This window comes from Martes martes, assembly GCF_963455335.1.
Source record: "Martes martes genome assembly, chromosome: 12".
Lineage (NCBI taxonomy): Eukaryota > Metazoa > Chordata > Mammalia > Carnivora > Mustelidae > Martes > Martes martes.
In genome coordinates, this window is record NC_137900.1 from 88650770 (window position 1) to 88675176 (window position 24407).

At 55.6% G+C, this 24407-nt stretch overlaps 1 protein-coding gene across 2 annotated transcripts in view; it reads right to left on the minus strand.

The window, feature by feature from the left end:
- Positions 1-534: 534 nt before the first annotated feature.
- SH2D3C (SH2 domain containing 3C) overlaps positions 535-24407 on the minus strand; it is a 29315-nt gene continuing 5442 nt past the window's right edge. For both annotated transcript variants that reach the window (XM_080820776.1, XM_080820777.1), the window contains 10 exons: positions 16589-16628; positions 9891-10019; positions 8332-8786; positions 6983-7107; positions 5481-6016; positions 4439-4554; positions 3726-3897; positions 2847-2958; positions 2261-2467; positions 535-1134 (listed from right to left, as the gene is read on the minus strand). In XM_080820776.1, coding sequence (XP_080676902.1) covers positions 959-1134; positions 2261-2467; positions 2847-2958; positions 3726-3897; positions 4439-4554; positions 5481-6016; positions 6983-7107; positions 8332-8786; positions 9891-10019; positions 16589-16628 — 2068 coding nt within the window. In that variant the 3' untranslated portion in view covers positions 535-958. The remainder of the gene's footprint in view (positions 1135-2260; positions 2468-2846; positions 2959-3725; positions 3898-4438; positions 4555-5480; positions 6017-6982; positions 7108-8331; positions 8787-9890; positions 10020-16588; positions 16629-24407) is intronic.

The following is a 24407-nucleotide window of genomic DNA, read 5'->3' on the forward strand; positions in this document are numbered from 1 at the left end:
CTACCCTACACACACACACACACACACACACACACGAAGCTTTCTGGGGCCCTGAAAAGAAATAAGTAGGTCCTTCTGTTGAGAAAAGGAAAGAACTCTAGGTCAGGACACCCAGGTTCCAGCCTTCCTCCTTCTGCCACTGCGACCCCCAGGAGAGTCCCTTCTCCCTCCGGTTCTGTTTTCCAGGGGAGAGCTGGAATCCTAAATTTCAACAAGCCCTTCCACTCCAAACATCTGGAGTGCTTTGTTGTGCATTTGCGGGAACCTTTGCTGGGATTTCCAAAGCAGGAAGCAGGGTGGGAATTGGGCTGGCCAGGATTTCTCCCCTTGGTTGGAATTAGTGGGTTCTTTCCCCCACTAGTCTGTGAGCTCCTCCAGGACTGGGACCAGGTTTTAGTATTGGCTGTAACTCTGGCTCGTGGTAGAATCTGGAATGTCCCAGGTGCTAAATAAGTATTTACTGTTGAATTTTTCCACCTTTCATCTGAGAGAAAAGACACTTCCTTCCACCAGGGCCCCCTGAGAGACAGAAGAAAGAGTCATAAAAGTTTATTATATGAAAGAAAGAACATGGCTTCTGTACATCTATTTACAGAACAGACAGATTTACAACCGGGTGGAGGCCTTGGTGTCCATTGCGGGCAGATGCCCAGAGACGAGTGGGGAGGTGTGAGGACCCTCCACGGCTCGAACACAGGGCACCTCAGCAGGAAGGGGAGAAGCAGAAGCTGGAGGGAGGAACAGGGTTCCGGTTCTTCCTGAAAGGAGACGTGGGCACGCAGCAGGTGGGTTGGAGCCCGGGGGTCCTGCAGGACCCTGGAGGGGCAAGGGAGATCCTGGTTTGGGCCCAGAACATTCTTGGGCTGATCACAGTGTCTCTGGGGTGCTCCGGGGAGAGGTCTGTGCCCCTCTGTCCCTGTTGCTGCCCGCAGCTGCAGAGGGGAGGGGTGTGCGGGGGTCACAGCTCACTGGAGCGGACGGCAGGTTCCAGTTTGTGGGACAGGGCAGTGAGGACCTTGTCGAACTTCTCATAGCGCCGGGCCTGGTTGCTGCTGGCGCCCTGGCTGCCCCAGAGGAGGCGCATCTGGAACTCAGTGCTGAACACCTCCAAGAGCTCTGGCCGGGCCTGGAACCCTGCGAGACAGAGCACAGGGGTCAGGGGACGACCATCCAGCAGGGAAGGCTGGGGGTCCTGCCAAAAGCCAACACATCCCTCAGGGCCCTCTTCCTAGGGGCCTTCCCCCACCCCCCAGCTCCATCAGGAATCCAACAAGGTTTGTCAATGAACAGGACCATGTCTGCAACATAAAATATTTAAATTACTGAAGATAAAATATGAATGTCAATTTGGAGGGATTTTTTTCTTTTCTGTATTTTTTCCGTAAGTTCCAAATTTCTTGCTAAGAAATGTACACATTTTGCAAATAAGTTTTTGTTAGTTAAGGAAAAAAAAATGTTTTGTTTGCTCTGAAAAAGAAAGAGGCAGGAAACCCAAACACTAGGATGTTGTCGCCATGTGCCTCTGGGTGACTGGGGGGATTTTGTTTTTTCTTTTTGCTCAGCTGTAATTTCCAGTTTGCCTACAGTGAAACTTCATGACTTAAATAATACCTAAAGCAGTAAAAGCTGGATTACTTGAGGCCACTTCCTCTCCTCTCCTTTCACTCTCCCTTTCCCCTAGACTGGGAGCTCCTTGAAGGCAGGGTAGGAGTGTCTCAGCCCCAGGCAAACAAACTTGTAGAATAATCCCTTAGGATGTCCACTTCACAGAGAGAAAACAGAGGCTCAAAGAAAGATCCACAGCTAGGGTGCTCTCTGAATCACCTCTGTGTCCCTGCACCCCCACCCGGGGCCTTTCACTCACAGCTGAACTGGTTAGCGAGTGAAAAACAGGGAAAAGGAGGGGCACCTGGGTGGCTCAGTGGGTTAAAGCCTCTGCTTTCGGCTCAGGTCGTGATCTCATGGTCCTGGGATCGAGCCCCACATCGGGCTCTCTGCTCAGCAGAGAGCCTGCTTCCTCCTCTCTCCCTGCCTGCCTCTCTGTCTGCTTGTGATCTCTCTGTCTGTCAAATAAATAAATAAAATATTAAAAAAAAAAAAAACAGTGAAAAGGAAAAGAAGCCAGGGAGTGGCGCCAGATGAGGAAATGGAGAAACATGAATGGGGGTTTGGCGGAAAGGAGAGAGCAAGCTCGGTGGAGGGAGGCCCGGCCAGCATCAACAGTGACTGTCTCAACCCCCAGATGCGACCCGTGACTCACCCTGCAGCTTGACCTCCGCGTTGGTGTGATACAGGCCTCCGTGGTGGGCCACGGTGCGGGCAGCCTCCAGGTGGGCCAGCACCACCTCCACGCCGTGCTCTGTGCTGCCCCAGGGCTCAGGGCCCTCGGCCGGGGCCGAGTCACACTCAAGAAGAGTGATAAGCGGCAGCACATGGGGAAATGTGGTGTTGCTCAGCGGCGGGCCTTCTGTGGGGAGGGAGACAGGCGCTTAGAGGCCTTGGAGGCCCCAACATCTCCAGGGGTGCTCCAGGCAGAGAGGTGGAGCAGGCGATGGGTCTGCCTGAGGTCCCTGGCTGAGCCCCCCCAGGGCTCCCGCCTCCCAAGACTAGCACCCCTCCTTTTGGAATCCTCCAGCTGAAAACCACTGCAGCCTTGGCACCGCCCTGAGGGCTAAGCCTGGTCCTGGCCACCCTGCAGACGGTAGCCAGATGCAGAAAGTGAGCTCAAGATTAGCCTGTGCAGCGCTCAGTTTCTGGTTGATCCTCGTCTACACTGGGAGAGTCTTTGCCAGCCCAGAGAGGGGCTGCAACCTGCCCAACGTCACACAGCAAGGTGGGAGAGGTACCTTTGCCCTCGTTGAGGCTCTTGAGAAATGGCTTGAGCTTTTTCTCGTAGAGGATGGCACCCTCTGTGTGTCGCTGCCGAAGGGTCACCCATGTCTGCTCCAGCCGGGCAATCTGGGGAGAGCAGACTGTGAACGCCCAGCCAGGGAAGGGGCCCGCATGGGCCACAGGCCACCCTCCTGAGTGGACATCCAGATGTGGGATAATAGTTACGACCATGGTCACCTTTCATGTGCCTGGGACAGTGCTGGCTGCTCTTCACGTTCCCCGTGAGGCCTTGCAACAGCTCATTTTACAGAGGAGGGAACTAAGGCTCAGCTAGGGGAATGACTTGCCCAAGGTCATCCCAAAATTAGGTAGCAGAGCTGGGAGTCGAACCACAGCTTCTGGGACCCTGTTGTTACTATTGACTAGGCACAGGAGAGCAAGTGTAGAGTGTGGACAAGATTCAGGCTGTGAAACCAATCTGCTTCGAATCCTGACCTTTTCAGTCTGACTGTGTGACCTTAGGCCAAGTACTGCTGTACTTCAGTTTCTCCATAAATAAAATGGGACAATAAAGGAACTTATTTCCCAAGATTGTTCTCACGAATCAGTACTTACAAAGTACTTAATGTAGCACCTAGCATATAATAAGTGCCCGCTGAATTATAGCCATTTTAATTTATTCTTGAAACTCATATAATGCTCCTCACTCATTTTGCAGGTGGGTAAACTGAGACCCAAAGAAGGGGCAAGACTTGGTCTTGGAACAGGTCACTTCAGAGAACCCAGCTACCCTTTCAGCGATGCTGCCAAAAAGTCCCCGATTCGAACGTTTCCCTGGGGCTCCTCCAGACAACGACTTCCTGAAGCTCAGCTCGAGATGCGCCCTTCCGTACCTGAGCCATATCGAGGGCGCCCATGACCGCAGCGAAGCTGAACATGTTGCCCATGGTCCCTCGAAGTTCAGCCGCCAGCTGGATGGTCTTGTGCAGAAGCACTGCCCGCTCCTCCGCCGAGCCCGTGCAGCCCAGGATGTCCACGGCCAGCATGATGGACATGGTGTGGAACCTGTCTCAGCGGCCAGGTCAGAGGGGAGAGGTCCTGTCACTACTTCCGTTTGGCGCCCCAGGGGCGGAGGGCCAAGCCCAAAATGACAGGTGGGAAAGGGTCAATGAGATTAGGGGGCGCGGCCAGAGTGAGAGAAAGCCAGGCTAAGGGCTGCTGATTGGCCGGTGTAACTCGGGGGCGGGGCCAGAGACTTCAGAGCGCGGGGCTGAGGGGCTTGTGATCGATCAATGGAATTCACGCGGCAGAACACTTTTAAGAAAGAGTAGCCAGAGCTGATGGGCGGGGCTAAGGCTCGCGGAGTGTGATTGGTCAAGAGCGTGCAAAAGATGAATTCGGAGACAGGACTCAGGCTTTGGGGAAACTGGGATTGCTTGGACCCGGATACTGAGCAGTTGCGATTCGTCAAAGGATAGAAGGCGTAGCCGGAACCCCATGGGAGCCGGGCTGAGACACTCTGATTGGCCAACCGGCCATAGCAAAAGGGTAGCGAGGTAGCCCGGGGGATTCCCCGCGAGTCCTCGGGTGCAGGTGCTTGCCTTACCTTTCCAGCAGGTCTAGTCGTAGCTGCCGGCCATGGGGGAGGGTGAGCAGCTCCATGCCCCAGCGGACTCCCATTAGGGTCTGCATCTCCTTGGTAACGCCCAGTATCCTAGCAACCTGCAAGGACGCCCAGAGGGCTGATTAATTTCCTGTCGCGGCTGGCCCAAGCCATCTGGGAGTCAGAGAGCTTTCTCTAGGAGGGCAGCCTGGCTGGGATAACGAGTTTGAATTCCAGCTCTCACCCTCTGCCATGGAGCAAATGAACCTCATTTCCCCCTCATTTCCGTGGAATGAGGGATAAATGGAAAAATTCCCAGAACTGTTTGATATGTGCCAAAGGTGACCAGGACACCTTTATTCCAGAAGGCAAACCTGAGGCCCAGGGAGGGAAAGGACTTGTCGTCCAAGGTCACACACTGGGCCAGAACTAATCCCATCATGCCTAGCACTCTCCATAGGACAATATCTCTGCATTCCTTCCTCGCTTCCTGAGCTGAGAGCCCAGGGCGGCCCCCACATAAAGTAATCAGTGACTCCCTAACTTCAGAGGGAGAAATTGAGGTGCAGAGAGAGTCTGGGTTCTTAGATAGTCAAGATTCATTCAAAGTCCCAGGCATTGACAGTTTGAGTCTAGGTTCTGAGTTTTGCTTATTTTGTCCATGGGGGTGGGGGGGGGTGCGCAGGTGGTCTCGGTTTTTTACATTCTCTGGAACAGCCAGGCTGACTCTCACGAGGCTCAAAAAGTGCCCCAGGAAGCTCTGGCTTTCAGCGCTGCCCAGTTCCAGTACCAAACTGGAGGAAGCAAGAATATCTTGTGGTGCTGTTGTTGTTGCTGTTGTTTTTTAGGAGAAAATGGGGGTCCAGAGAGGTAAAGTGATCAGCCCAGAGTCACACAGCAAGTAAGGGACAGCTACGAAGCCAGAAGCCAGGCCTGCTCACTATACTTTGGGCATTTAGCAGCCAACTCCTCACCACCTGGACCCCTGTCCCAAAGCTGCAGGACAGAGGTGCTCTCCCTGCCCCAGTGCTCACCCAGCACCTACCAGGCAGTCAACCTTGGTGACGTGCCGGGCCAGCGTCCGGGCATCCACCTCTGCTAGCAGCTCCTTGACCTTGCGCAGGAGGCCCACCTCCAGTGGCCGGTTATCCTTGGGGATCAGTAGTGACTGGAAAGTGGCGGGGTTGAAGGAGGAGGTGGCTTCCACAACAGGGGCTATGAAGGCCCTGCCCCAGTCCCCTTCAGGTGCCCCATTCTCTGACAGTTCCTTTAGCCTCTCCCCATAGCTCCTGGCCTGCCGGCTGGAGGCCTCAGCTGCTGCCCACTCTCGACTGCCATGGACAGGAGGCTGCAGCTGGCAGTAATGGCCAGAGTCCGGGTCACTGTAGCTGCTGAGCGATGGGGATGGGGAGGCCTTGGAGAGAGTGTGGGAGGGGCTGGCATAAGGGCCCTTGTCTGACTCCCCAGGGGGCTTCGGGGCACTTCCGGGACACAGCTGAGGTTCACTGGAGCGGCGGGTGACAGGGGAGGCAGGCAGCACTGTGGCTGATGGAGCTGCAGGCGTGGTGTGGACACGGGTCACTGCAGGGAGAGAAAGGGTGAAGACTAGTTACCAGTGAAGTTCTCCCTCCCTCTCCCCAAAGGACAGGCCCCACCCACCCTATAGAGGTGACCCCACCTCCCTGCACTCAGGCCAGGCCCAGCAGCCTTGGGTAAAAGGACCAGGCCTGAAGGATACTCTCAAATGGCCTGGACCCCAGGAGTTTGCTCGCTCCTCCCCTAAGGCTGCTGCAGCCTTGGGGAACCACTGAACGACTTAGCGGATCTTGCCGTGATTCAGGGATGCTAATAAGCACTTGCTGGAGTTCATTGTGTGGAATTATTTCTCAATGAATTAGCAATGATTTATTGAGTGCACATGTGCCAGGAGCGGGTGACATGCTGGCCATACACTGATCACCAGCAGTCAAACCATCATCCAAAATGAGAGGTGATGTATATTGAGCTCTTCCTGCCTGCGAGGTCCTTCTCCATACCTTAGCCCATTTAACCCTGCCATCCTGGGAAGTAAGTCCTTCCATAATCCTCGTTCTACAAGGAGAAAACTGAGGCTCAGAGAGGTCACCTGCCCTGCCTCAAGTCACTACCCAGCACGTGGGAGAGCTGGGCTTTAAATCCTCAGTCCTCTAAGGACTGAGGACCTCACTCTGCCGTGTTGCTCAGAAATGTCCACTAAATCATTTGGGGCAAGGATTGGTAACTTTTACACTCGGGGGAGTTGGTTCGAAGGCAAGTTTACAGTTATGACCAGTTAGTGAGCCTGTGTTTAGGGAAGAATGTGTGACAACCCATGGAGACAATGTCAGTAGTTCTGCTGGCTGGTTTTTCGGGTAAATTCTTGCAGGCATCACTCTCAGTAAAGAGGTAGAAACACACATAAGCACACATGGTAACAGAAGTCGTCACAGACAGACAGAGCGTGGTGCACACACAAGGTCACTCCCATGGGATTCCCCCCACCGGCCCCTCCCCCTCCACTGGCCATACCAGTACTGTAGGCGGGGGAGCTGGGACTCTCGGAGATGGGTGACATGGGCGAGTGCAGGTCCGGGATCTGGTCCATGCTGAGGGCACAGTTGCGGATAGATTCCCGGGGGTGGGGCAGTGAGGTGCTGTGGAGCAGATACCTTCATGAGCAGAGAGTCCAGAGAGCAGGGTCCTCAGCTGGCCTCGGGATCCCCACCTCTGCCTCCATCCTAGACTGACCAAACTTCAGAGGCGGAAAAGGCTTGGAGAGTGTAGTACTAATTGACAAGTGTGAGACTGAAGCCCAGAGTGGAGAGTGTATAGTCCACTACTTGCACAACTGCTCTCTTCCATGAGAACCTTGCCTCCAACTCAGAGAACTACCTGGGAAGCAGGCCTAGTAGAAAGGATGGGGAGCTGGAGGGAACCGGGCCCATGAGGCTGGCACCTCCTCACTGCTCCTACACTATGCTCAGAATGCCAGATACTGGCACCATTACGGCATTGATTCTAAATCACAGGCAAAGTACCCATGGAGAATCCAACCGGCAACTCCTTGGCCGATCGCACCCAGCCCAGGCCTAGGGAGATGGGCCCTATCCAAGTGCTGGTGGCACAGGAGGGCAGGTCTCTTTGCAAACAACCAGGGAGGCCATAGAAATGAGAGGTACAGACTTTGGAGTTGCAGACCTGGGTTTGAATCTCAGTCCTCCCACTCTTTAACAAGTGGCTTCCCCTCTCGACACCTATTCCCTGGTCTGTAAAGTAGGGGTGTGCACAGGAGCTGCCTCTCAGGAGGACATGGGGATTGATGAACTTGGGCGCAGGGCCTCCGCACAGGGCCAGGGGGGCACACTAGGGCCTCAGGAATGGGTCCCTGTTGTGGCTTTTTCCAGCCTCACCTCACCCAGCCCCAGAGGCACCCGGGCCTCATTAAAGTATTGCTGGGAACGTCCCATCCCCTGTGCAGTGGTTTGCACCTTGCGAAGCCCTCTGCTCTGATGCACGCCTTGGCCTAGCTAGGTGCGGGAGGGTGGGGGCAGCAGCTGCAGGGACAGAGCAGCCCTCAGGGGGTTCCCCTAGGCTGGGGGTCTATCTGCGCAAGGGCCCTTTATGGATAGGAACGTGGTCATGAGAGGAGAGCGGCAGGGCCCAGGCTGCTCAGGTGAGGCTGTCACCTGGGCCTGGCTGCCGACAAACCCGGCACTCAGCCCTCCTCTGCCTCCTCCTCTTCCTTGCAAGGCTCCAGGACAGTCATCCGCCCAGTTCACAGTGGCCTGGCCTCCCGCCCCTCACCAGCACTCTGCAGACAGATACCCCCACTTGCCAAAGGGGGAGAGACCGAGGCCCAGCGTGGGGCCCCTTCTTACCTGGTGGGGCAGCCATCGCTGCGGGTGACCTTGTCGGCTGTGAGCCCATCGGTCATGGTGACGCTGCGCCGCTTCATGTGGCTGCCTTTGGGGCCCGAGGGGCTGGCGGGGCTGGCCGCCTTGCCGCTGCCCTGGCCCAGGCCGTAGCAGGCCTCCAGGTAGCGCAGCGGGAATGTGCGGTTCACGGGGCAGTAGATGATGGCACCGCTCTGCTCCGACACGGCCTTGCGGCTGCCCACATGGTACCGCACAAGGGCGGGCACGTGGTCAAAGCTCTCCTGCTCAAACAGGTACTGGATGTGGGTGTAGCTCTCCCCGGCCTTCACCACCACCTTGTTGATCTTGAAGTGCAGGGCCTGGTTGCGCCAGCGGCACGTGAGCACATAGTCACCCAAGCTGGTGAGAGAGTCCCGGATGAGGAAGTCGCCGTTGCGCTGCACCAGGGTCTCTGATACCTGTGGGAGGTAGTGATCAGTCTGGAGCAGGGCCAGGACAGGGGAGGGTCCGACCTGGGATCTGGGGGACACTGGGAACAGAGATATCTAAAGCTTAGGAAGGGGGATGCAGTGACCCAGATTCGGAGGGGCAACTCAGCCACAGGCCCTGGGTCTGGTGCATGGAGCCTTGGAAATGGGAGGACATGACACCCTGGAATGTAAGGCACAGGGACTACAGAGTCTGGGGGAGCTGGGGGTTACCATGACCTGAAACTCGGTTCTCAGGGCTCGTGTTGGACAGAGTGAATTCCTAATCCTCATTCCCCCAAGTACCCAGGGTTCTCCCAGGTCTCTGGGCCTTTGTACCCTCAAGCTGTCCTCTCTGCCCAGACATCCTTCCCACCCTTCCCACTTGGTGAAGTCCTGTCTGTCTCTCACTGGCCTCTGTCCTCAGTGCCCCCTCCTGAGGGCCAGCCCACATTCTCTGCTGAACGCTCCATTCCTGCATTTCTTCCACTGGGCTCTGACTGGACCACCAGCCATTGGAGAGGGGCACCACCCATTTTCTCTCCACATTCTTGGTGCCCAGCACAGGGCCTGGCAGAGTCAATGCTTGACAAAGACCCCTAGCATGAATGAAAGAGGAACAGGTGACAATCAGCCCATCTGGGCCTCAGCACGGAAACTCAACTTTGCCAAAACTGAGAATCCTAGGCCCTGACACTCACTAACCAACCAAACAAGAGGCTAACGTATAGACCCATGGGAAAAAAACAGTTAAAAATAATAGTAATAATATCAGCCATAACAACACTAACAATAACATTGAGCCCCCCGCACGTCAGACATCAGGGTAACACTTTATGGGCACTGTTTCATTTATTCTCATGATAACCCTTTAAGGCAGGTACTGTCATTACCACCCATCTCATAGAAGAAGAAACCGAGGTTCAGAGAGGTGAAGCGACTTGTGCAAGGTCACACAGTAAATGACAGAGTTCAACCTCACTGCAGTCTACTCGGACTGAATCCACCAAACAGTGAGTCACAGCCTCTCTGGGCGGAGCTGGCCGAGGTGGTGGGTGACCTCTGGGGCTGAGGTCCCACCCAGGGCCCACTCACCTCACGGGGGATGCGGCCATGGTACCAGGCATGACTGCGGAGATCTGTGCTGCTGAGTTTGAGTTCCTCCTCCAACTCCTTGTGTAGCTTCTCAGGGGAGGAGTCCAAGATGTACTTCTCCTTGGAGAACTGGGCAGGAGACAGCAGAGAGTTGGCATCTGGTCTGAAGCCCTCTTCCTTATTCTCTCCCAACCCCTCCCTACCCCAGGTGAGCTGCTTCCATCCCAAGACCCTGGGAAAACTTAGGCACCAGAAAGGTCCTCAGCTGTTTGAGTCCCCAGCCCAGCAGGAGTAAGGAAATCTCAGTTAGCCCTACTGTGTTCCAGGCCCTGTGCTATGTGCTAGGAGTAAATGAGACAATAAACAAACCAGGCCCTGTCCTCAAGGAAGCTCCTAGTCTAGGCAGGGGAAGGAAACTAGACAGGAACATGCAGCAGAATAAGGTCAGCACCACGGTACTGGACAGCGGCAAAGAGCGCTGTGACTTGTAGAAGAGAGAAGATAAAGTATAGGGAAGAAGGACTGGCCCAGGAAGCCTTCCTGGAGGGAATGGTGACAATGATCAGCACCAAAAACATCAAACTGATCTTGCATGGGGGAGAGGCAGGATTTCTACAGGTGGATCTGGGAGGTAAGGCAGCAGGTACCCAGGCAAAGGCAAGGACAGAAACATAGGGCTGGGCAGATGAGGACACATTCTGGGATGCTGAATTGGAAGGGTGGAGGAGGCAGCTATAAACAGAGAAGCAGAGGCCCCCACACAGACATTTCTGCTGTCCTTTATAATTCCCAAGGCCCTTTCCTCCTTGCCATCTTAAGCAATCCTGGCCAGATGGCAAAACCGTGGCTAAGCAGGGAAGCCAAAGATCACTCAATGGAGATAATGCCCAGGACTTCCCCCCTTCCACCTGCTGAAGGGGGAGATGCCTGGTTTCCTGGCTACCGTGGCCCAGGGTTGGATATTTAAGAGCAGAAGGAAGAGAGTTCCTGTTGCCAGGTGCAGCCCCACCATGAAGCCCAGCCCAACCCTGGCTGTGCCCTGTTGAGTTCTCTGGGCCTCAGTTTTCTCCTCTATAAAATGGGTATTATGACAGAAACCTGTCTCCTTGGGTTGCAAGGAGGAAAGGAGACAATACTCCAGAGTACTGTGACTAGCCCACAGATGTCCTCGTCACTGTGAGCACATGTGACATTGCTTCCTCTCCCATTCCCCAACTCTGGGCCCCAAAGATAGCTGTTCTAGGACAGGTAGATCTGGCCCCAAAATGGCCAGACAGCAAGACAGAAGAAAGGGGGCTCTAGAGGGCCTGGTCTCAGTCCAAGTGACAGTCTCTTTCCAGGACCCCCTACTCACCAGGGTCCAAGGGTCCTCCAATCCACTCCCTGCATTTTCACACCTTCCAAAGATCTCTGAGCCTAACTCTGCAGCTCCATTCTCCACCCTTCTGCTCCTACACCACCTCAGTTTACCAGAATCCACACTGCTCCCAAGATACCCTAATTCCCAGTTTCAGTGATATCTAGAGTCTCTGACTTCACTGTTTCAACAGTGTTTAAGCTCCCACTCTGAGACAGGTCCTGTGCCAGCGGCTAAGGCTGCAAGGTCATCAGGACAGGTGACCTCTGAGAGAGTCACACAGACACTGACAACGAACTCCAGTTTTCTGAGTGTCCAGGAATGCACAGAGGGCTCTGGGAGCAGCTAAGAGTGTCCCTCCTCATCTAGTCAGGGAGTTGAGTCCCTGAAGAGGGGATATTTCCACGGAGGCCTGCAGAAGGACTGCATGAGCCCAGCAAAAGCATCAGGGCAGGGACAGACAGGCAAACAGGTGGGCAGGTTAGAGTTTCTGGGAAGACAGTGGCAGAGTCAGGGCCCTGCAGGCAGAGTCAAGGTCCTGGGGCAGGGGGAAGCTTCAAAAGGGCAGAGATGATGGGAACGGGTGGATCAGGGCTGTCAGGCTACTATGGGGAGCTGGGGTTTACCCAGAGGCCACAGCAGAGCCACAAAAGGTTTTTCAAGATTCAGTCTGGTGTGTGGAGAGTGGCTTAGTGCTTTCAGGCACTGGCAAGAAGGGTGGGGCACGGGGTGGGGACCAGGGAAAAGAGTGTTTGAGTAGCCATTGATCAGGACAGGGAAGAGGGTGAAGGGGTCAGAGAGGATTTCAGATGATTTCAGAGATCCTGGGAGGACAATGAGACAGCTCTCCAAGGTAAGCAAAGCTGGAGCAGGAGCAGCTTGGTGATGGACCCATCAAAACTGGGGCTTTGAGGAGCCTGTAGGGCTCCGGGGACAGATGGTGGGGGTCAACAATGACACAGGTGCTCAGGAAAAGACAGGTCCTGGGATGGGGATTCCCGTCCACTCTCTACCCAGGGTAGAAACTGATACCCCCAAAGGGTAGGAAGGCTGAGGGCTGAACTGAATTTGGGGAGGTCCTCAGATACCTATACTTCTGTATGGAGTTCTCTATTCTTTGGGGTCCTTGGCCTCCCTCCCTATACCACACCACACCCTGGGGAGGGAAGACTGGGAGTCACAGGGGAGAAAACACCAGTACCTCAGCCTTCTGGGGTTCTTCTCTTTCACAAAAAGCATGTAACTGAGAACTCACCCCAGTTCCACAGCGGGAGCAAGATGGACATGGGGAAAAGAAGGGGAGTGGGCTGTGAGGTAAAGAACCTGGCCACAAGACGCTGCCTACCACTGTGTGACCTTGAGCTAGTCATTTTTCCTCTCTGAGCCTGGGTAGCATCTGTAAACGGGCGGGGGTGGGGGGGGTGGGGAGACTGGTCTCCACTTTTCCAGTCATAATCAATGGTCCCAGGGAGAATCTGGGGGAACCAACTTGGTGCTCCCACACACCCGAGAGTGGGGAACCCTAGGGTCCTGTGCCCTCCTCCTCACTCTCGACCAGGGGGTCCCCAGCTCCCAAGACTGGGGGGATGGTGAGAGTTGCGGGCTGGGGCGCGAATGCAGCATCCTTGCGCTCAGCGCACCGCTATTGGCCAGAGATGATCTCACCGCCTCCCCGCCTGCGCGCGCCTGATTGGCCGGTGCGGGGATGCTGCGCTCCGCTGCCGGCGGGGCCGTCATTCAGGCGGGCTAGGAGCGTGTGTGTGTGAGCCCCGGGGAGTGCAGGGGTGACGCGGCCGGCGCCCCCCAGGGGGCTCCGGAGCGAAAAGCGCAGAGACCTCCGGTTAGGGTCTTAACCCCTAACCCCCAGCCCGCGCCCAGCAAGCCCCCTCCAGCTTCCTACGGTCTGGCAACCCCAAGCAAGGCCATCCCCAGATGATGCTCCGCAGAGGCGGGGTCCGGGTCCGCCCCTCCATCCCCTTCCGTTTAACCCCTTCACCGCCGCGGCGCGGTCCCGCACTGCCCGGCCGCCTGGGCTGGGAGCCCCGCTCCCCGAGCCTGCCCCAGCCCACCTAGAGGGCGGGAGAGCGGCGGGCGCTCTGGCCCTAGCCCCGGCACCCGCAGCACCCCTTCAGCTTCCCTCCCCTCACTCAGCCTTCGGACCCCAGCCCAGCGCTCCCGGTACAATGGGGAGCCAGGCTGCCCGGGTCAGCCGCAGGGACCGGAGCGCTCGCCGGAGTACCGGCAGGACGCCGGGGACCGCAGCTCCCGGGACCCAGTGCCCCAGCTCAGCTCCGCCTGCGGAGGCGGCAGGACCGAAACGGCAGCCCCGCAGCCCCGAGTCCCGGGAGCGGCAGCCGGGACCCTCACCCTGCGGAGCGCCCAGAGGTGAGGCTGGGGCGACCCCGCCCCCTCCTGCAGCCCCTGCCCCTGCCCCTGTCCCTGCCCCGCCAGACGCCAGACCCTGCGAGGCGCCACCGGGCTGCGGCTCCCGGCCCCCGCGCCCCGGGCGGAGCGGCCGGGGTCTCAGACCGGAGCGCCTGGCTGGGGCCAAGCCGCCCCCTCACCTGCACCTGCACGAAGGAGCCGCGGTAGAAGCAGCAGGCTGCGGCCGAAAGGGCGCTCCACAGGCTGCACCGCTCGGTCATGGTGGGGCCGGGCGTCCGGGGCCGGGCCGGTGCGGGGGGCGGCGGCCGGCGGGGCAGGGGCGCGGGGAGCGACCGGGCTGGGCACCGGCTGCGCGTGCCTCTCGGCGGCGCGATTACCTCATCGCCTTGGCGGGGGAGGAGCGGGGAGGCGGGGCGGGGAGACCCCACCCTCCAGCCGGTCAGGGGAGGGGAGGGGGCCATTGTTCCTCCCTCCGCCCGCCCTTCGCTCCCCGCCCCTCGCCCCCCGAGCTCCAGCCCCGCAGGGCTGCCTGGAGTCTGGGGACGCGGGGCAGAAGACCCGCTTAGGGGGGCCGTCGCGGGGGGACGGGAGGCAGCGGGATGAGTTGGGGATGTCTGGGCCCAGGAGTGGGGGGGGTTCCTGGCTCCCCCAACTCGCCGTACCTACCTTCACTAACCCGGAGCGGGCAAAGACTTTGAATTAAATCGTATCTAAAGCTGGAGAAATCCCTGTATGCGTGTGACCAAATCCTTTGTGGCCTCAGGAAATCTCCCAGAGCCCAGGATTTCTCACCTCTGAATGGGAATCAGGGACTCGGGCAGAGAACCGCGCTGACAGACTCTGGGGGTGTGGAGAGCCAGTAAATGCTTAGGGCACCAACCCGGGTTCAGCTAGCGTGCGGGGGTGGGGGGGGCACCTCCACCCCACCAGCCCCTTCTCTTGGAGGCGGGATTCACTCATCTGGAAAACACCTGTGCTGAGCTCACAGCGCCCTTCTGAGCCTTGCCTGAGTCTGATGCCTGTTAAGTTGTCGTGCATAAAGTAAATGCTCAATAAATGCATGCTATTATTGCCAAGCTTATTGTCTTACAATCTGGACTTTTGTCCTAGGAATAAGGGGGGGGGGTCATCACTGACTCTGCATCAGTCAGGCCAAGGGCACAAATCCTTTTGACAGGCTGTGTGACCTTAGGGAGGTGAGTCCACCTCTCTGGGCCTCAGCTATTCAATTGTTTTCCACAAATACACCTGAAACTCTGAGCATGGAGCGTGGAATTTTATGGCCTTGGAACTTCAGAACCCTTGACTTGGAATCGAATTATTCACATTGTGGTCTGAGAAACCTGGAGTTCTGAAAGCTAGTACCTCGGGGCAGGAATGGATGGTTGGTAACTAACTATTGATTCTACCATCGTCTGAGGCTTGAAGCTAAAACTAATGTTCTTTTGACTTCGTCCTTTAATTAGTTCCAGTGAACAGGTATTATTTCCTTCATAGTATTTTAAAGTACATGTTCAGACCCATAAACTAAAGGAAAAATACAAGTTACTAATCCTCATAAGGCTCTTGCTACTATCAGTGATGGAGACCTCACTACCTTTCCAGGGATCTGAAAACTGTGTCCCCTGTGTCCTACCCCCTGGCTTTGGTCCTGGTTCTCCCTGAGGCCTCCATCCCCCTATGGTGTAAGGGCTCTGGATGAAGAGCCAGGGCCCAGATTCCAGGAGCAGCTCCAGCTCAACTTATCACTACCCTGGGTTACACTTCCTGGGCTCACCCAGCTTGCTTTCTGACCTTGCCCACACCCTTCCCTCTGCTTGGACCACTCTCCTGTCTATCTCTGCTTATCTTTGCCCCTCTTCAGCCTTTCCTTTGGCAATGGGATGTTGGTGAACATTCCTGGTCAAGTGCAATGGCTTGGTTTCAATGCCTCCTCCTCCAGAAAGCCTTCCTTGATCTCCCCCTCCCCATCTCCCAAACTGAAAGTCATCCCCTCCCTGCTGAGCTCGAGTGGCTTCCTATCTAAGGCTTCTGATGACAGTGAGGGGCAGATATCTGAGCACTTCCCATGCTGCCTCATGGCCCATCACTTACATGGGGCTTTATAGGCAGCATCTCAGGTAATGGAATATCTCCAGGGTCAGGAGCCAGGCCAGCCAGCTCTAGTCCAGGTCCAGCAACCCTACTTATGGGCATGGACTCATTGAGCCCATAGCAACCCTAGTTGGGATCAAATAAAATTGGATTGCAATCTCAGTTCTGCCCCGTAATTGCTGTGTGGCTATGGGCAACTCACTGTGCATCTCTGGGCCCCACGTTTCCCATATGTACCTGGGTACAGGAAGGCCTTCCCTGCCCAGTGATGAGGGAGGAAGTCAAAGACCTCATTCATGTACAGAGCTCAGCCCTGTCTCCCCTCCCTGGCTGGCAGCCAGCACAGGGCTCTGCACACAGTAGGCTCACAAGATGTTATGTTACTCTCTTTATCATCATTGTTTCAAAGCTGCATTCCTAACATTCCCCATGCCCAGGACAAATTAAGCTTGCGGTAAATGTGAGTCGGGCCCATTCTCTGTGATGAAAACTGAGCCATCTTTTCTGGCTCCCACCTCTCAACACCAGCACATGCTCAGAGAGTGGGTGGGAATTGTGTCTGAGCATGGAGACACCCCAGGGCCCAGGGCAGCTGGCAGGTGGTGGTGGGTGGGGGTGGGTGGGTGTCTGGTGGTAACAAACAGTGGGGGGTCCTGGGTTTGGGGCCAAGAGAGAATGATGACAGGCATGGGAAGAAGATCCTTGGGAGTGAAACCAGACCCGAGCGCTGCCCGGGCCCTGAGACCCTCTCTTCTTGGGAACAGGCGGTGAGGTATGGCCCTGAACAAGGCTCAGAAAAGAACTCTGCCCTTCAGGGAGCAGGCCTTGAGCCATCTGGTATCCCCTGCTTGGCCCTGCTTACCTTCACATAGTCCCCGCCAGCCTCTGGCTCTCCAGCAACCCTGGAAGAAGAGAAGAGAGGTGAATGTCCCCAGCCTTTCCTGGCCCCCCGGCTGCCAGCACCTGGCCTGAGCACCCCAAGAGGGCTCATCCTGAAGACAGGAGGGGGCATGGCAGCTGATAACACTTACTGGAATCTGCTGGGAGGGCTGCTGCTCCACTCACCGGCTGTGTAACCCTGGACAAGTCCCCTCACCTCTCTGAGCCTGGGTTTCCTACCTGGGAGTCGGGGACAATGACAGCCTTGGCCTCACTGGGTTGTTGCAAGGACTCTGGGAGCTGATCAGTGTTACATGCCTAACAACAGGCCCGCTTCCTGAATCATGCTGTCTGCACCCGGCTTCAGGATGCTCGAGGGTTCTTACCCTACTCCACTCCAAATGCTGGTGGCCCTGGGCTGGGGCTCAGCCTCCTGCCCACCCCCTATCCACCCTACACTCTCTGCCCAGTGCAGAAGGGCCCACTCAGCAGCACACCGAGCTGGTGACTGTTGGCCGTGGTGGAATTGACCCCTTCCGCCTTCAGGGGCCGGGAGTGACTATCCTTTCCACGTGCCAGATTAATACTATCCTTCCTCGTGAGGGGGCTTGACCCTAACTGCCACCCCTTCTCTGATGCAGCCCGGAACTGCCCCTTCAACTCCTGCCCGGTAAACCCAACTGCCTCCTTAGCATCTCCTCTTGGATGTCTGAAGTCAGTTGCGACTTGTCACATCTAAAGCAGGACTTGTCACATCTAAAGCAGGACGGTGGCTACCCGGCCCCCTGCTGCCACGCCCCTGCTCCCCACATCCGCTTCCCACCTCAGTTGATGTCAGCTGCGCCCTTGTTGCTTTCCTTGGCCAAAAAAATCTGCACTCATCTGCGCCTCCTCTTCCACTCGCCCTCCACACCCACCCCTTCAGGAAATCCTGCAGCTCTGCTTTCAAAATAGATCCTGACCCCGTCTCTCCGAGGGGCAGTCCTTTCCCCACCCAGGAGCCCCGTGTGCTCTGTGGAGCACACAGCAAGCAGCCTTCTCGCAGGCTCTCTGTTCTCACGCCCCACACGGCTTCTCACTCAGGTGAGAACAAGCAGGTCGCGTGCACAGAGCACCCCCCCACCCCCCAACAGTGCCTCCTCTCCCCGAACAAGATCTAAACCCCTCTCTGCGGCCTGCAAATGGCGGGCTGTGTAATGTAGCACCCAGTCCAGAACTTTCTTCCCTTGTGAGAGTAAAGAGGTTACGCCAGAAAAACAGGCATCAACGGGGCCATATGTTCCCCAGCCTACAAGGCCTTGTGTAGCCTGGGGGCACCTGACCACCTACCTTTGCCAACCCTCAACATGCCTCGCTCACTCATTCTATCCCTCATTCTGTCCAGACGCATTGGCCTCTTTGCCAAGTTCAGTCTTGCGAGAGGGCCTTTGCCCTTGTTGTTCTCTGCCTAGAACTCCCTGCTTCCAGACCTTCATGCAGCTCGCCTCACCCCTAGTTTATTTGGGGCTCTGCTTAATGTCCCTCATCAGAGAAGCCATCCCTGATCACCGACCTAGAACAGTCCCTGGTCCTTCACTCTGTCTTCAGCCCTGCTTTATTTTCCTCAGCCTCTGCCTGAAATGATCATTTTACATTTACCTGTTGACTGTTTTTTTTTTTTTAAAGATTTGATTTATTTGTTTGATGGAGATCACAAGTAGGCAGAGAGAGAGAGAGGGAGAAGCAGGCCCCCCATTGAGCAGGGAGCCCGATGGGGCTCAATCCCAGGACTCTGGGATCATGACCTGAGCCGAAGGCAGAGGCTTAACCCACTGAGCCACCCAGGTGCCCCTACCTGTTGACTGTTAGTTACCTGAAACCTTCATGAGGGCATTGACTTTGTCTCATTGTTAAGCCCCCAGCACAGTGCCTGGCACATAGTAGGAGCTTACAATTGCTTAAAGGAATACGTGAATAGTAAGTACCCAACCAGTGTGTTGATCACTAGCGTTAGGATTAATTTTGTCAGGCTGGGCCCTGGTTCTCTGGCTAGGACGGGCCTCCGTAGTCCCACCTGCAAAACAGGGAGGGAAGTCAAACTTGGGGGAACTGCTTCCTCCCATCCAGAAGCCCAATATTTAAATTTGAATGTCATAAATTTAATAAAATAAATTGAATTTAAAACATACACCAAAAAATCTGAGCTTTAAAAATCACGGATGAGGTGTGGACTCCCAGGGCACGGGGTGCCCCCTGCTCCCGAGGCTAGGGGCTCCTCACTGAGAAGCTGTCTGACAGCCCTCCCTGTTCTGACATTCTAGAGTCCTTGCTGCTAACCTTCCCTTCTGCAAAGTCCTTCCTGACTTCAAAACATAGTCTCTCAAGCTGCAGCCCAGCCACAGCCTTTTTGGTTCTCTCTGTCTAGCAGCGGTGGGAGCGAGGTGGAGTAGGGACCCCTCCCCTGCGCGGTTCACCTCTGCCAGCTTTTCCCGGGTGAGGTGTCCCATCCCAGAGTTTCCTGCCATTCAGTCCCGGAAATCCGTTCACTGCTGGGAACAGATTGGCCAGGACACTGGGATCGCCCCAGTGCTTCCTCCTGCTTCCTGTCTCCTTCCCCTTGGGCCCTGGGGAGGGAACAGAGCCTTGTGTTTGTGTGTGTGTGTGGGGGGTGACTGCACCAAGGTACAAGTGGGCTGGGGTGGCCAGAGCCAATGGGGGAGCTCAGGGCAGAGGCCGAGACTCAGGAAGCTGCTGGCTTGGGGCTCCACTTAGTCCCTATCACCTCACCCTGCCCCTCTACAACACTCCAGGATTTCCAAGACTTAATGTCACCATGCCTGCCTCTGATTCACTGTTATCATTTGCCTGGACTATTGCCACACCTCATCACTGGCCTCCCTGCCTCTACGTGTGTTGTCTGTGACTGGTTCTCACTCCAGCAGCCAGAGCACTCTATTAAAGTGAAAGTCAGATCACAGATCTCCTTTGCTCCAACCCACTGGCGTGGCCCCCAGTGTCACTCAGAGTAAGGGCCAAAGTCCTCCTGAGAGCCTTACAGACTGGCTTCTCACCATCTCTCACACCCGATGTTCTACCCTGCTCCCTTCTCTCGCTGCTCCAGCCATGCTCAGCTTCTTGCTGGCTTTTGTCCCCACCTCAGGGCCTTTGCACTTTCGGTTCCCTCTGCTGAAATACTTTCTCCCCAGGTACCACTGAGCTCAGACCCTGCCCTCCATCAGGTCTTTACTAAAATGTCGCCTTCTCAGTGAGGCCTTCCCCTGCCACCCATCTGAGAGTGTGAACGTCTCAACACTCCCCACCTCCCTTCCCTCTTTACTTTCCCTCTTTATTTCTTCTCTAAAGCACTTCATGGGACCTGCCATGCATTGACTATCTTCCACTAGAACACAAGCTCTGAGAGGACAGGAATTGGGATCTGCCAAGAGCAGTGCCAGCTACCCCATAAAGATTTTTTTTTGAATGAATATATGTCACACAGCAGCCCCATGCAATAAAATCTGGTTCTCAGGGCTCAGTTCTCTGTAGCTGGCACAGTCAGCCGTCCCTTCTCTCTCCCCTGGCTGCTCCTTGCACTCTAGCCTTCTTGCACTTCCTCCAAAGAGCTCTTCTCCCTCCAGCCTCAGGGCCTTTGCACATGATGTTCCCTCTGCTTGGAACCTCCTCTCTCCCTTAGGGCCAGAGTGGTTCTGAGTTGGCCTTCAGATCTCAGTGTGCTTAGAGAGTTCTAGAACATTCTCCCTCCCATTGTAATGATCAAATGCAGAAATCAATGCTTCCATTTGTAAAAACTCAGCTTTAGGGGCTCCTGGGTGGCTCAATGGGTTAAAGCCGCTGCCTTCGGCTCAGGTCATGGTCCCAGGGTCCTGGGATCGAGCCCCGCATCGGGCTCTCTGCTCAGCAGGGAGCCTGCTTCCTCCCTTCTCTCTCTCTGCCTGCCTCTCTGCCTACTTGTGATCTGTCTGTCAAATAAATAAATAAAATCTTTAAAAAAATAAAATAAAAATAAAAACTCAGCTTTATCAATTAATTAACTTACTTTTTTAAAAAAAGATTTTATTTATTTATTTGACAGAGAGAGAGAGAAGAGAGAGAGATAGATCACAAGTAGGCAGAGAGGCAGGCAGAGAGAGAGAGGGAAGCAGGCTCCCTGCTGAGCAGACAGCCCCATGCAGGACTCGATCCCAGGACCCTGAGATCATGACCTGAGCTGAAAGCAGAGGCTTTACCCACTGAGCCACTCAGGTGCCCTAATTAACTTACTTTTTATTTCACAGACTTAAAAGGCACTTCCTCTCTAATATTAGTGGTGAAATCAATTAATAAATAATACTGACAATTGAACTAAATCAGTCCCATTAATCAGCCACATTAATTATTCAAATAACCAACCCCTTTAATTGCCTGTATTAACTGATTTGTTCTGATAACTGATACCACTTATTGCATACATTAGCTTAATTAATTGGATTAATGAGCAGTAATTAGAGCCCATTATCCTTTATTTCCCCAACACAGGTTTAAATCTGAGCTTTACTTTCAAGGCTCCATCCTGGCCTGGGAGAAACGGTGAGGCTCCCCAAGGGATCCTGGAGGAGAGGCAGTAGAGAGTAGCTGGTGTTCCATCCCACCTTGGCCCTCTGTTGCCATGGGCCACCTTGCCCTCTGCAGAGGTTGGCTGCCCTTCCATCGTCTCTCTGACCCCGTTTGTTCCCCTTGGGGCTCCAGGCCTGGCTATGTGGCCACTTCCCCAACCTTTGCCTCCTGCTTCTCAGCTTCGCCCCTACCTTCCCCTCTCTGGGGTCCAACTGCCTCTTCTGTAAAGGGGGCCAGAGGGGCCATAGGATCCTGAGAAGGAAGGATGCGGAGTTCTCAAAGCCCGTGAGGGTCCTCCTGCTGTCCCAGCTCCCAGCCATGGGGATCTCCCATTTTGCCCTTCCTGGGGGACTGAAGCTTCTTCCCACCCTTCACTCCGACCATCGCTCAGCCCGGCAGAAAAGCAATACTGCTCTATACTCCTTAGTTTTTAAAGGCCCTGGGCAGAAAGAGCAGAGGCAGAAAGCCCCGTCTTTCCCCGGGGCACCTTGCCGTGGGCCCTTTGGGATTCTCTGCCAGGTAGGCTCTTGGCTTTAGCCCCTGCCCTGCCCCACGTCCTACAAGATGGGCCCCCACTGTCTTGAAGACATCCCTGCTCCTTCTCCACAATTCTGTGCTCTCGGTCTTCTTGACTATGGTGAGTTTGCCAGCAGGTGTTCAAAGAGGGGACCAGCCCTCTTTGACCAGCCCTGTGAGGATAGGGCAGGTGGGCAGAACCGAGGCTTTTGAGCCCCGAGAGCTACTGATTGGTACTCGGAATCTGCTGGCGAAGAGCAAAGGGGTGGGCGCGGGTGGAGTGCTGCCTGAATGCCGGTAATCTGGAGGCCGTGCTCGAGAGGGGAGAAAACTGACGTTTGTCACTTGGTCCAGGACACACAGCTGGCTCAGACTAGATCCGGATTGGCTCCCCTTTGTTCCTTGCACGAGGCAGGCTCCCCTGGAAAAAGGGGCGTGCTCTAGGGTGGACAGGAGGAGAAGGTGGGGAGGGGAGGGCAAAGAAAATGAATATTTCAACTGGGCTGTGAGCCCAGAATTGGCATCAAGAAGAAATGGAGCCGGGATGGGGGGAGAGAACCCTCTTGGGCTCTGGAGAGGGCCCTCTGTTGGGAGGGAGGAAGCAGCGTGACCCTGGCCACGTTCCCCTCATTGGGCCTCAGTGAACTTTTCCGTAACGTGGGTGTGCTCACAGCAAGAGCAGTTCCCTGTATGGGTACATCTCTGGGCCAAGCTCAGGACAAACGCTCTACCTCATCTAGTCCTCACAGCGCCCCTATGACGCAGGTGCTGTTATTGTCCCTGATACACAGATGGGGAAACTGAGGGTCAGACAGGGCAAGGGAGTTGCTCAATGTTGTGCAGTCAGCGACGTGCCCAACTTCCTCCCCATACTCCACAGAGGTCCAGGATTCTGCAAACAAGGTCCCCTGAGAGTTTGGGGGGATGTGGCTCCAGCTGGGGGTGGGGGTACAGTCCATCCTTCCTGAGCCAGCGTAGTTCCCACAGCCTGAGGCATCCAGGGGTCTTGAGGACTGTGAGAAAGTCTCCACAGGAAATGAGAGCGGGGAGCAGCTGGGCCCCTTCCCAAGACAAGGACCAGCCGCCCAGAGCCTGAGGAGGCCCAACAGGCTGGGCCCACCACAGCCCCCTCCCCTGGTGGGTAATCACTACCAGATGCCCAGCAGCTGACGTCACTCTGCAGGGCCGAGAGGGTCGTGGGACTCTGGGGAGTGCTGGGAATTCTTGGACCAGAATCAACATTCCAAAAGGAAATGGGATGGGGGGTGGGGATGGTTCTGGGCCTGTTCTCAGTGCCTGGCACAGGGCTGGGTGTCCCCAGCTCTCCTGTGGGGTGCCACCTTCTCCAAGTCTCCCTCTGAACAGCCCTGGGAGAGGGGGTGGAGGGGCCTGGGGCTCTATGATCTGGCAGGGAGGAAAGGACGCTTGGGTGTGACACTTTACAATGAGTAGAACTGCATTCAAACCCTCCTCAAAGGAGAGGTCCTCATAAAACATAAGTCAGAGTGAGGCCCTCCTCTGCTCAAGGCCAGCGATGGCTGCATCTCCCTGGGTCAAAGCCAGGTCCTTGCCAGGCCATCCAGGCCTTCCATTATCTGAACCTGTTTCCTCTCTGGCCTCGCCTCCCACCACTCCACTCCCCAGCCCCACATCTTCATCTCCTCCAGCCATTGTGGATCTCAGCTGCTCCTCAAACATGCCAAGGATGCTCCTACCTCAGGGCCTTTGTACCTGCTGTTCCTTTGGTCTGGCACACTCTTCCCCAGATATCAAGAGGTTTTGTTCCCTCATCCCTTTGTTCAAACATCACCTCAAAGAGACCTTTCTCCTGGCTAACTTTTCTAAATTGCTACCACCAGAGACTCCCCTGCTACAACCAATTCCCCTAGCTGATTTCAATATTTCTCCTAGCACTTCTTTCTTCTGCATGACCATATAACGCCTCCTCTTATCGTGTCTCCCCCACACTGGAACGGGGCTCCATGATAGCAGGGTTTTGTCTGCTCTGCTCACTGCTCTCTCCCCAAAACTTGCAAGAGTGTCTAGGGCATAGTTGCATCACAGTAAATATTAAAGTGAATGAAATTTCAACTCAACTAAACGTGTCATCTCAAGCAAGTTATTAACCTCATAAAACCTCAGTGTCTTCATCTGTAAAATGAGCTCCCATTATCTTTATCCACCGGCTTATGGGAGGTCATTTAAGTAACATAGAAGTGGCTTTGAAATTTGTACTTGGTGGGAGGTGAAATGTGGCCTAATGACTTGGGGGTTGGTCAAGCCTGGGATCAAATCTAGGCTCTGACACTTTATCTCTCTGTGACCCCAGGAAAATCCCTTCCCCTCTCTGAGTCTTGCTTTCCTCACTGGTCAAATAAAGCAAGTAGAGGTTCCTCTTCACAGGGCCTGGGTAGTAGACGGTACCCGTGGGGTGCTTCAGGCAGGGTCTGGCCGGTTGTGAGCCAGATCTCGACCTCTTGGAGGACCCTGACCTGACAATTCCTGTGTGCAGGCAGGGGTGTGGGTGGAAGGTGCTGGGGCCTCCTTCCTTCACCCGGCCTCCCCTTCCTCCTCCTTAACACGGACTGAAGGGGAGGGTGTCAGGGCTCTTGGGACCTGCTATTTCCTTGCAGAAGGCTCAGGTGCCAGGAGTGGGGGGGTAGGGTGAGGCGAGGTTGGTGCTCTCCTTTCTG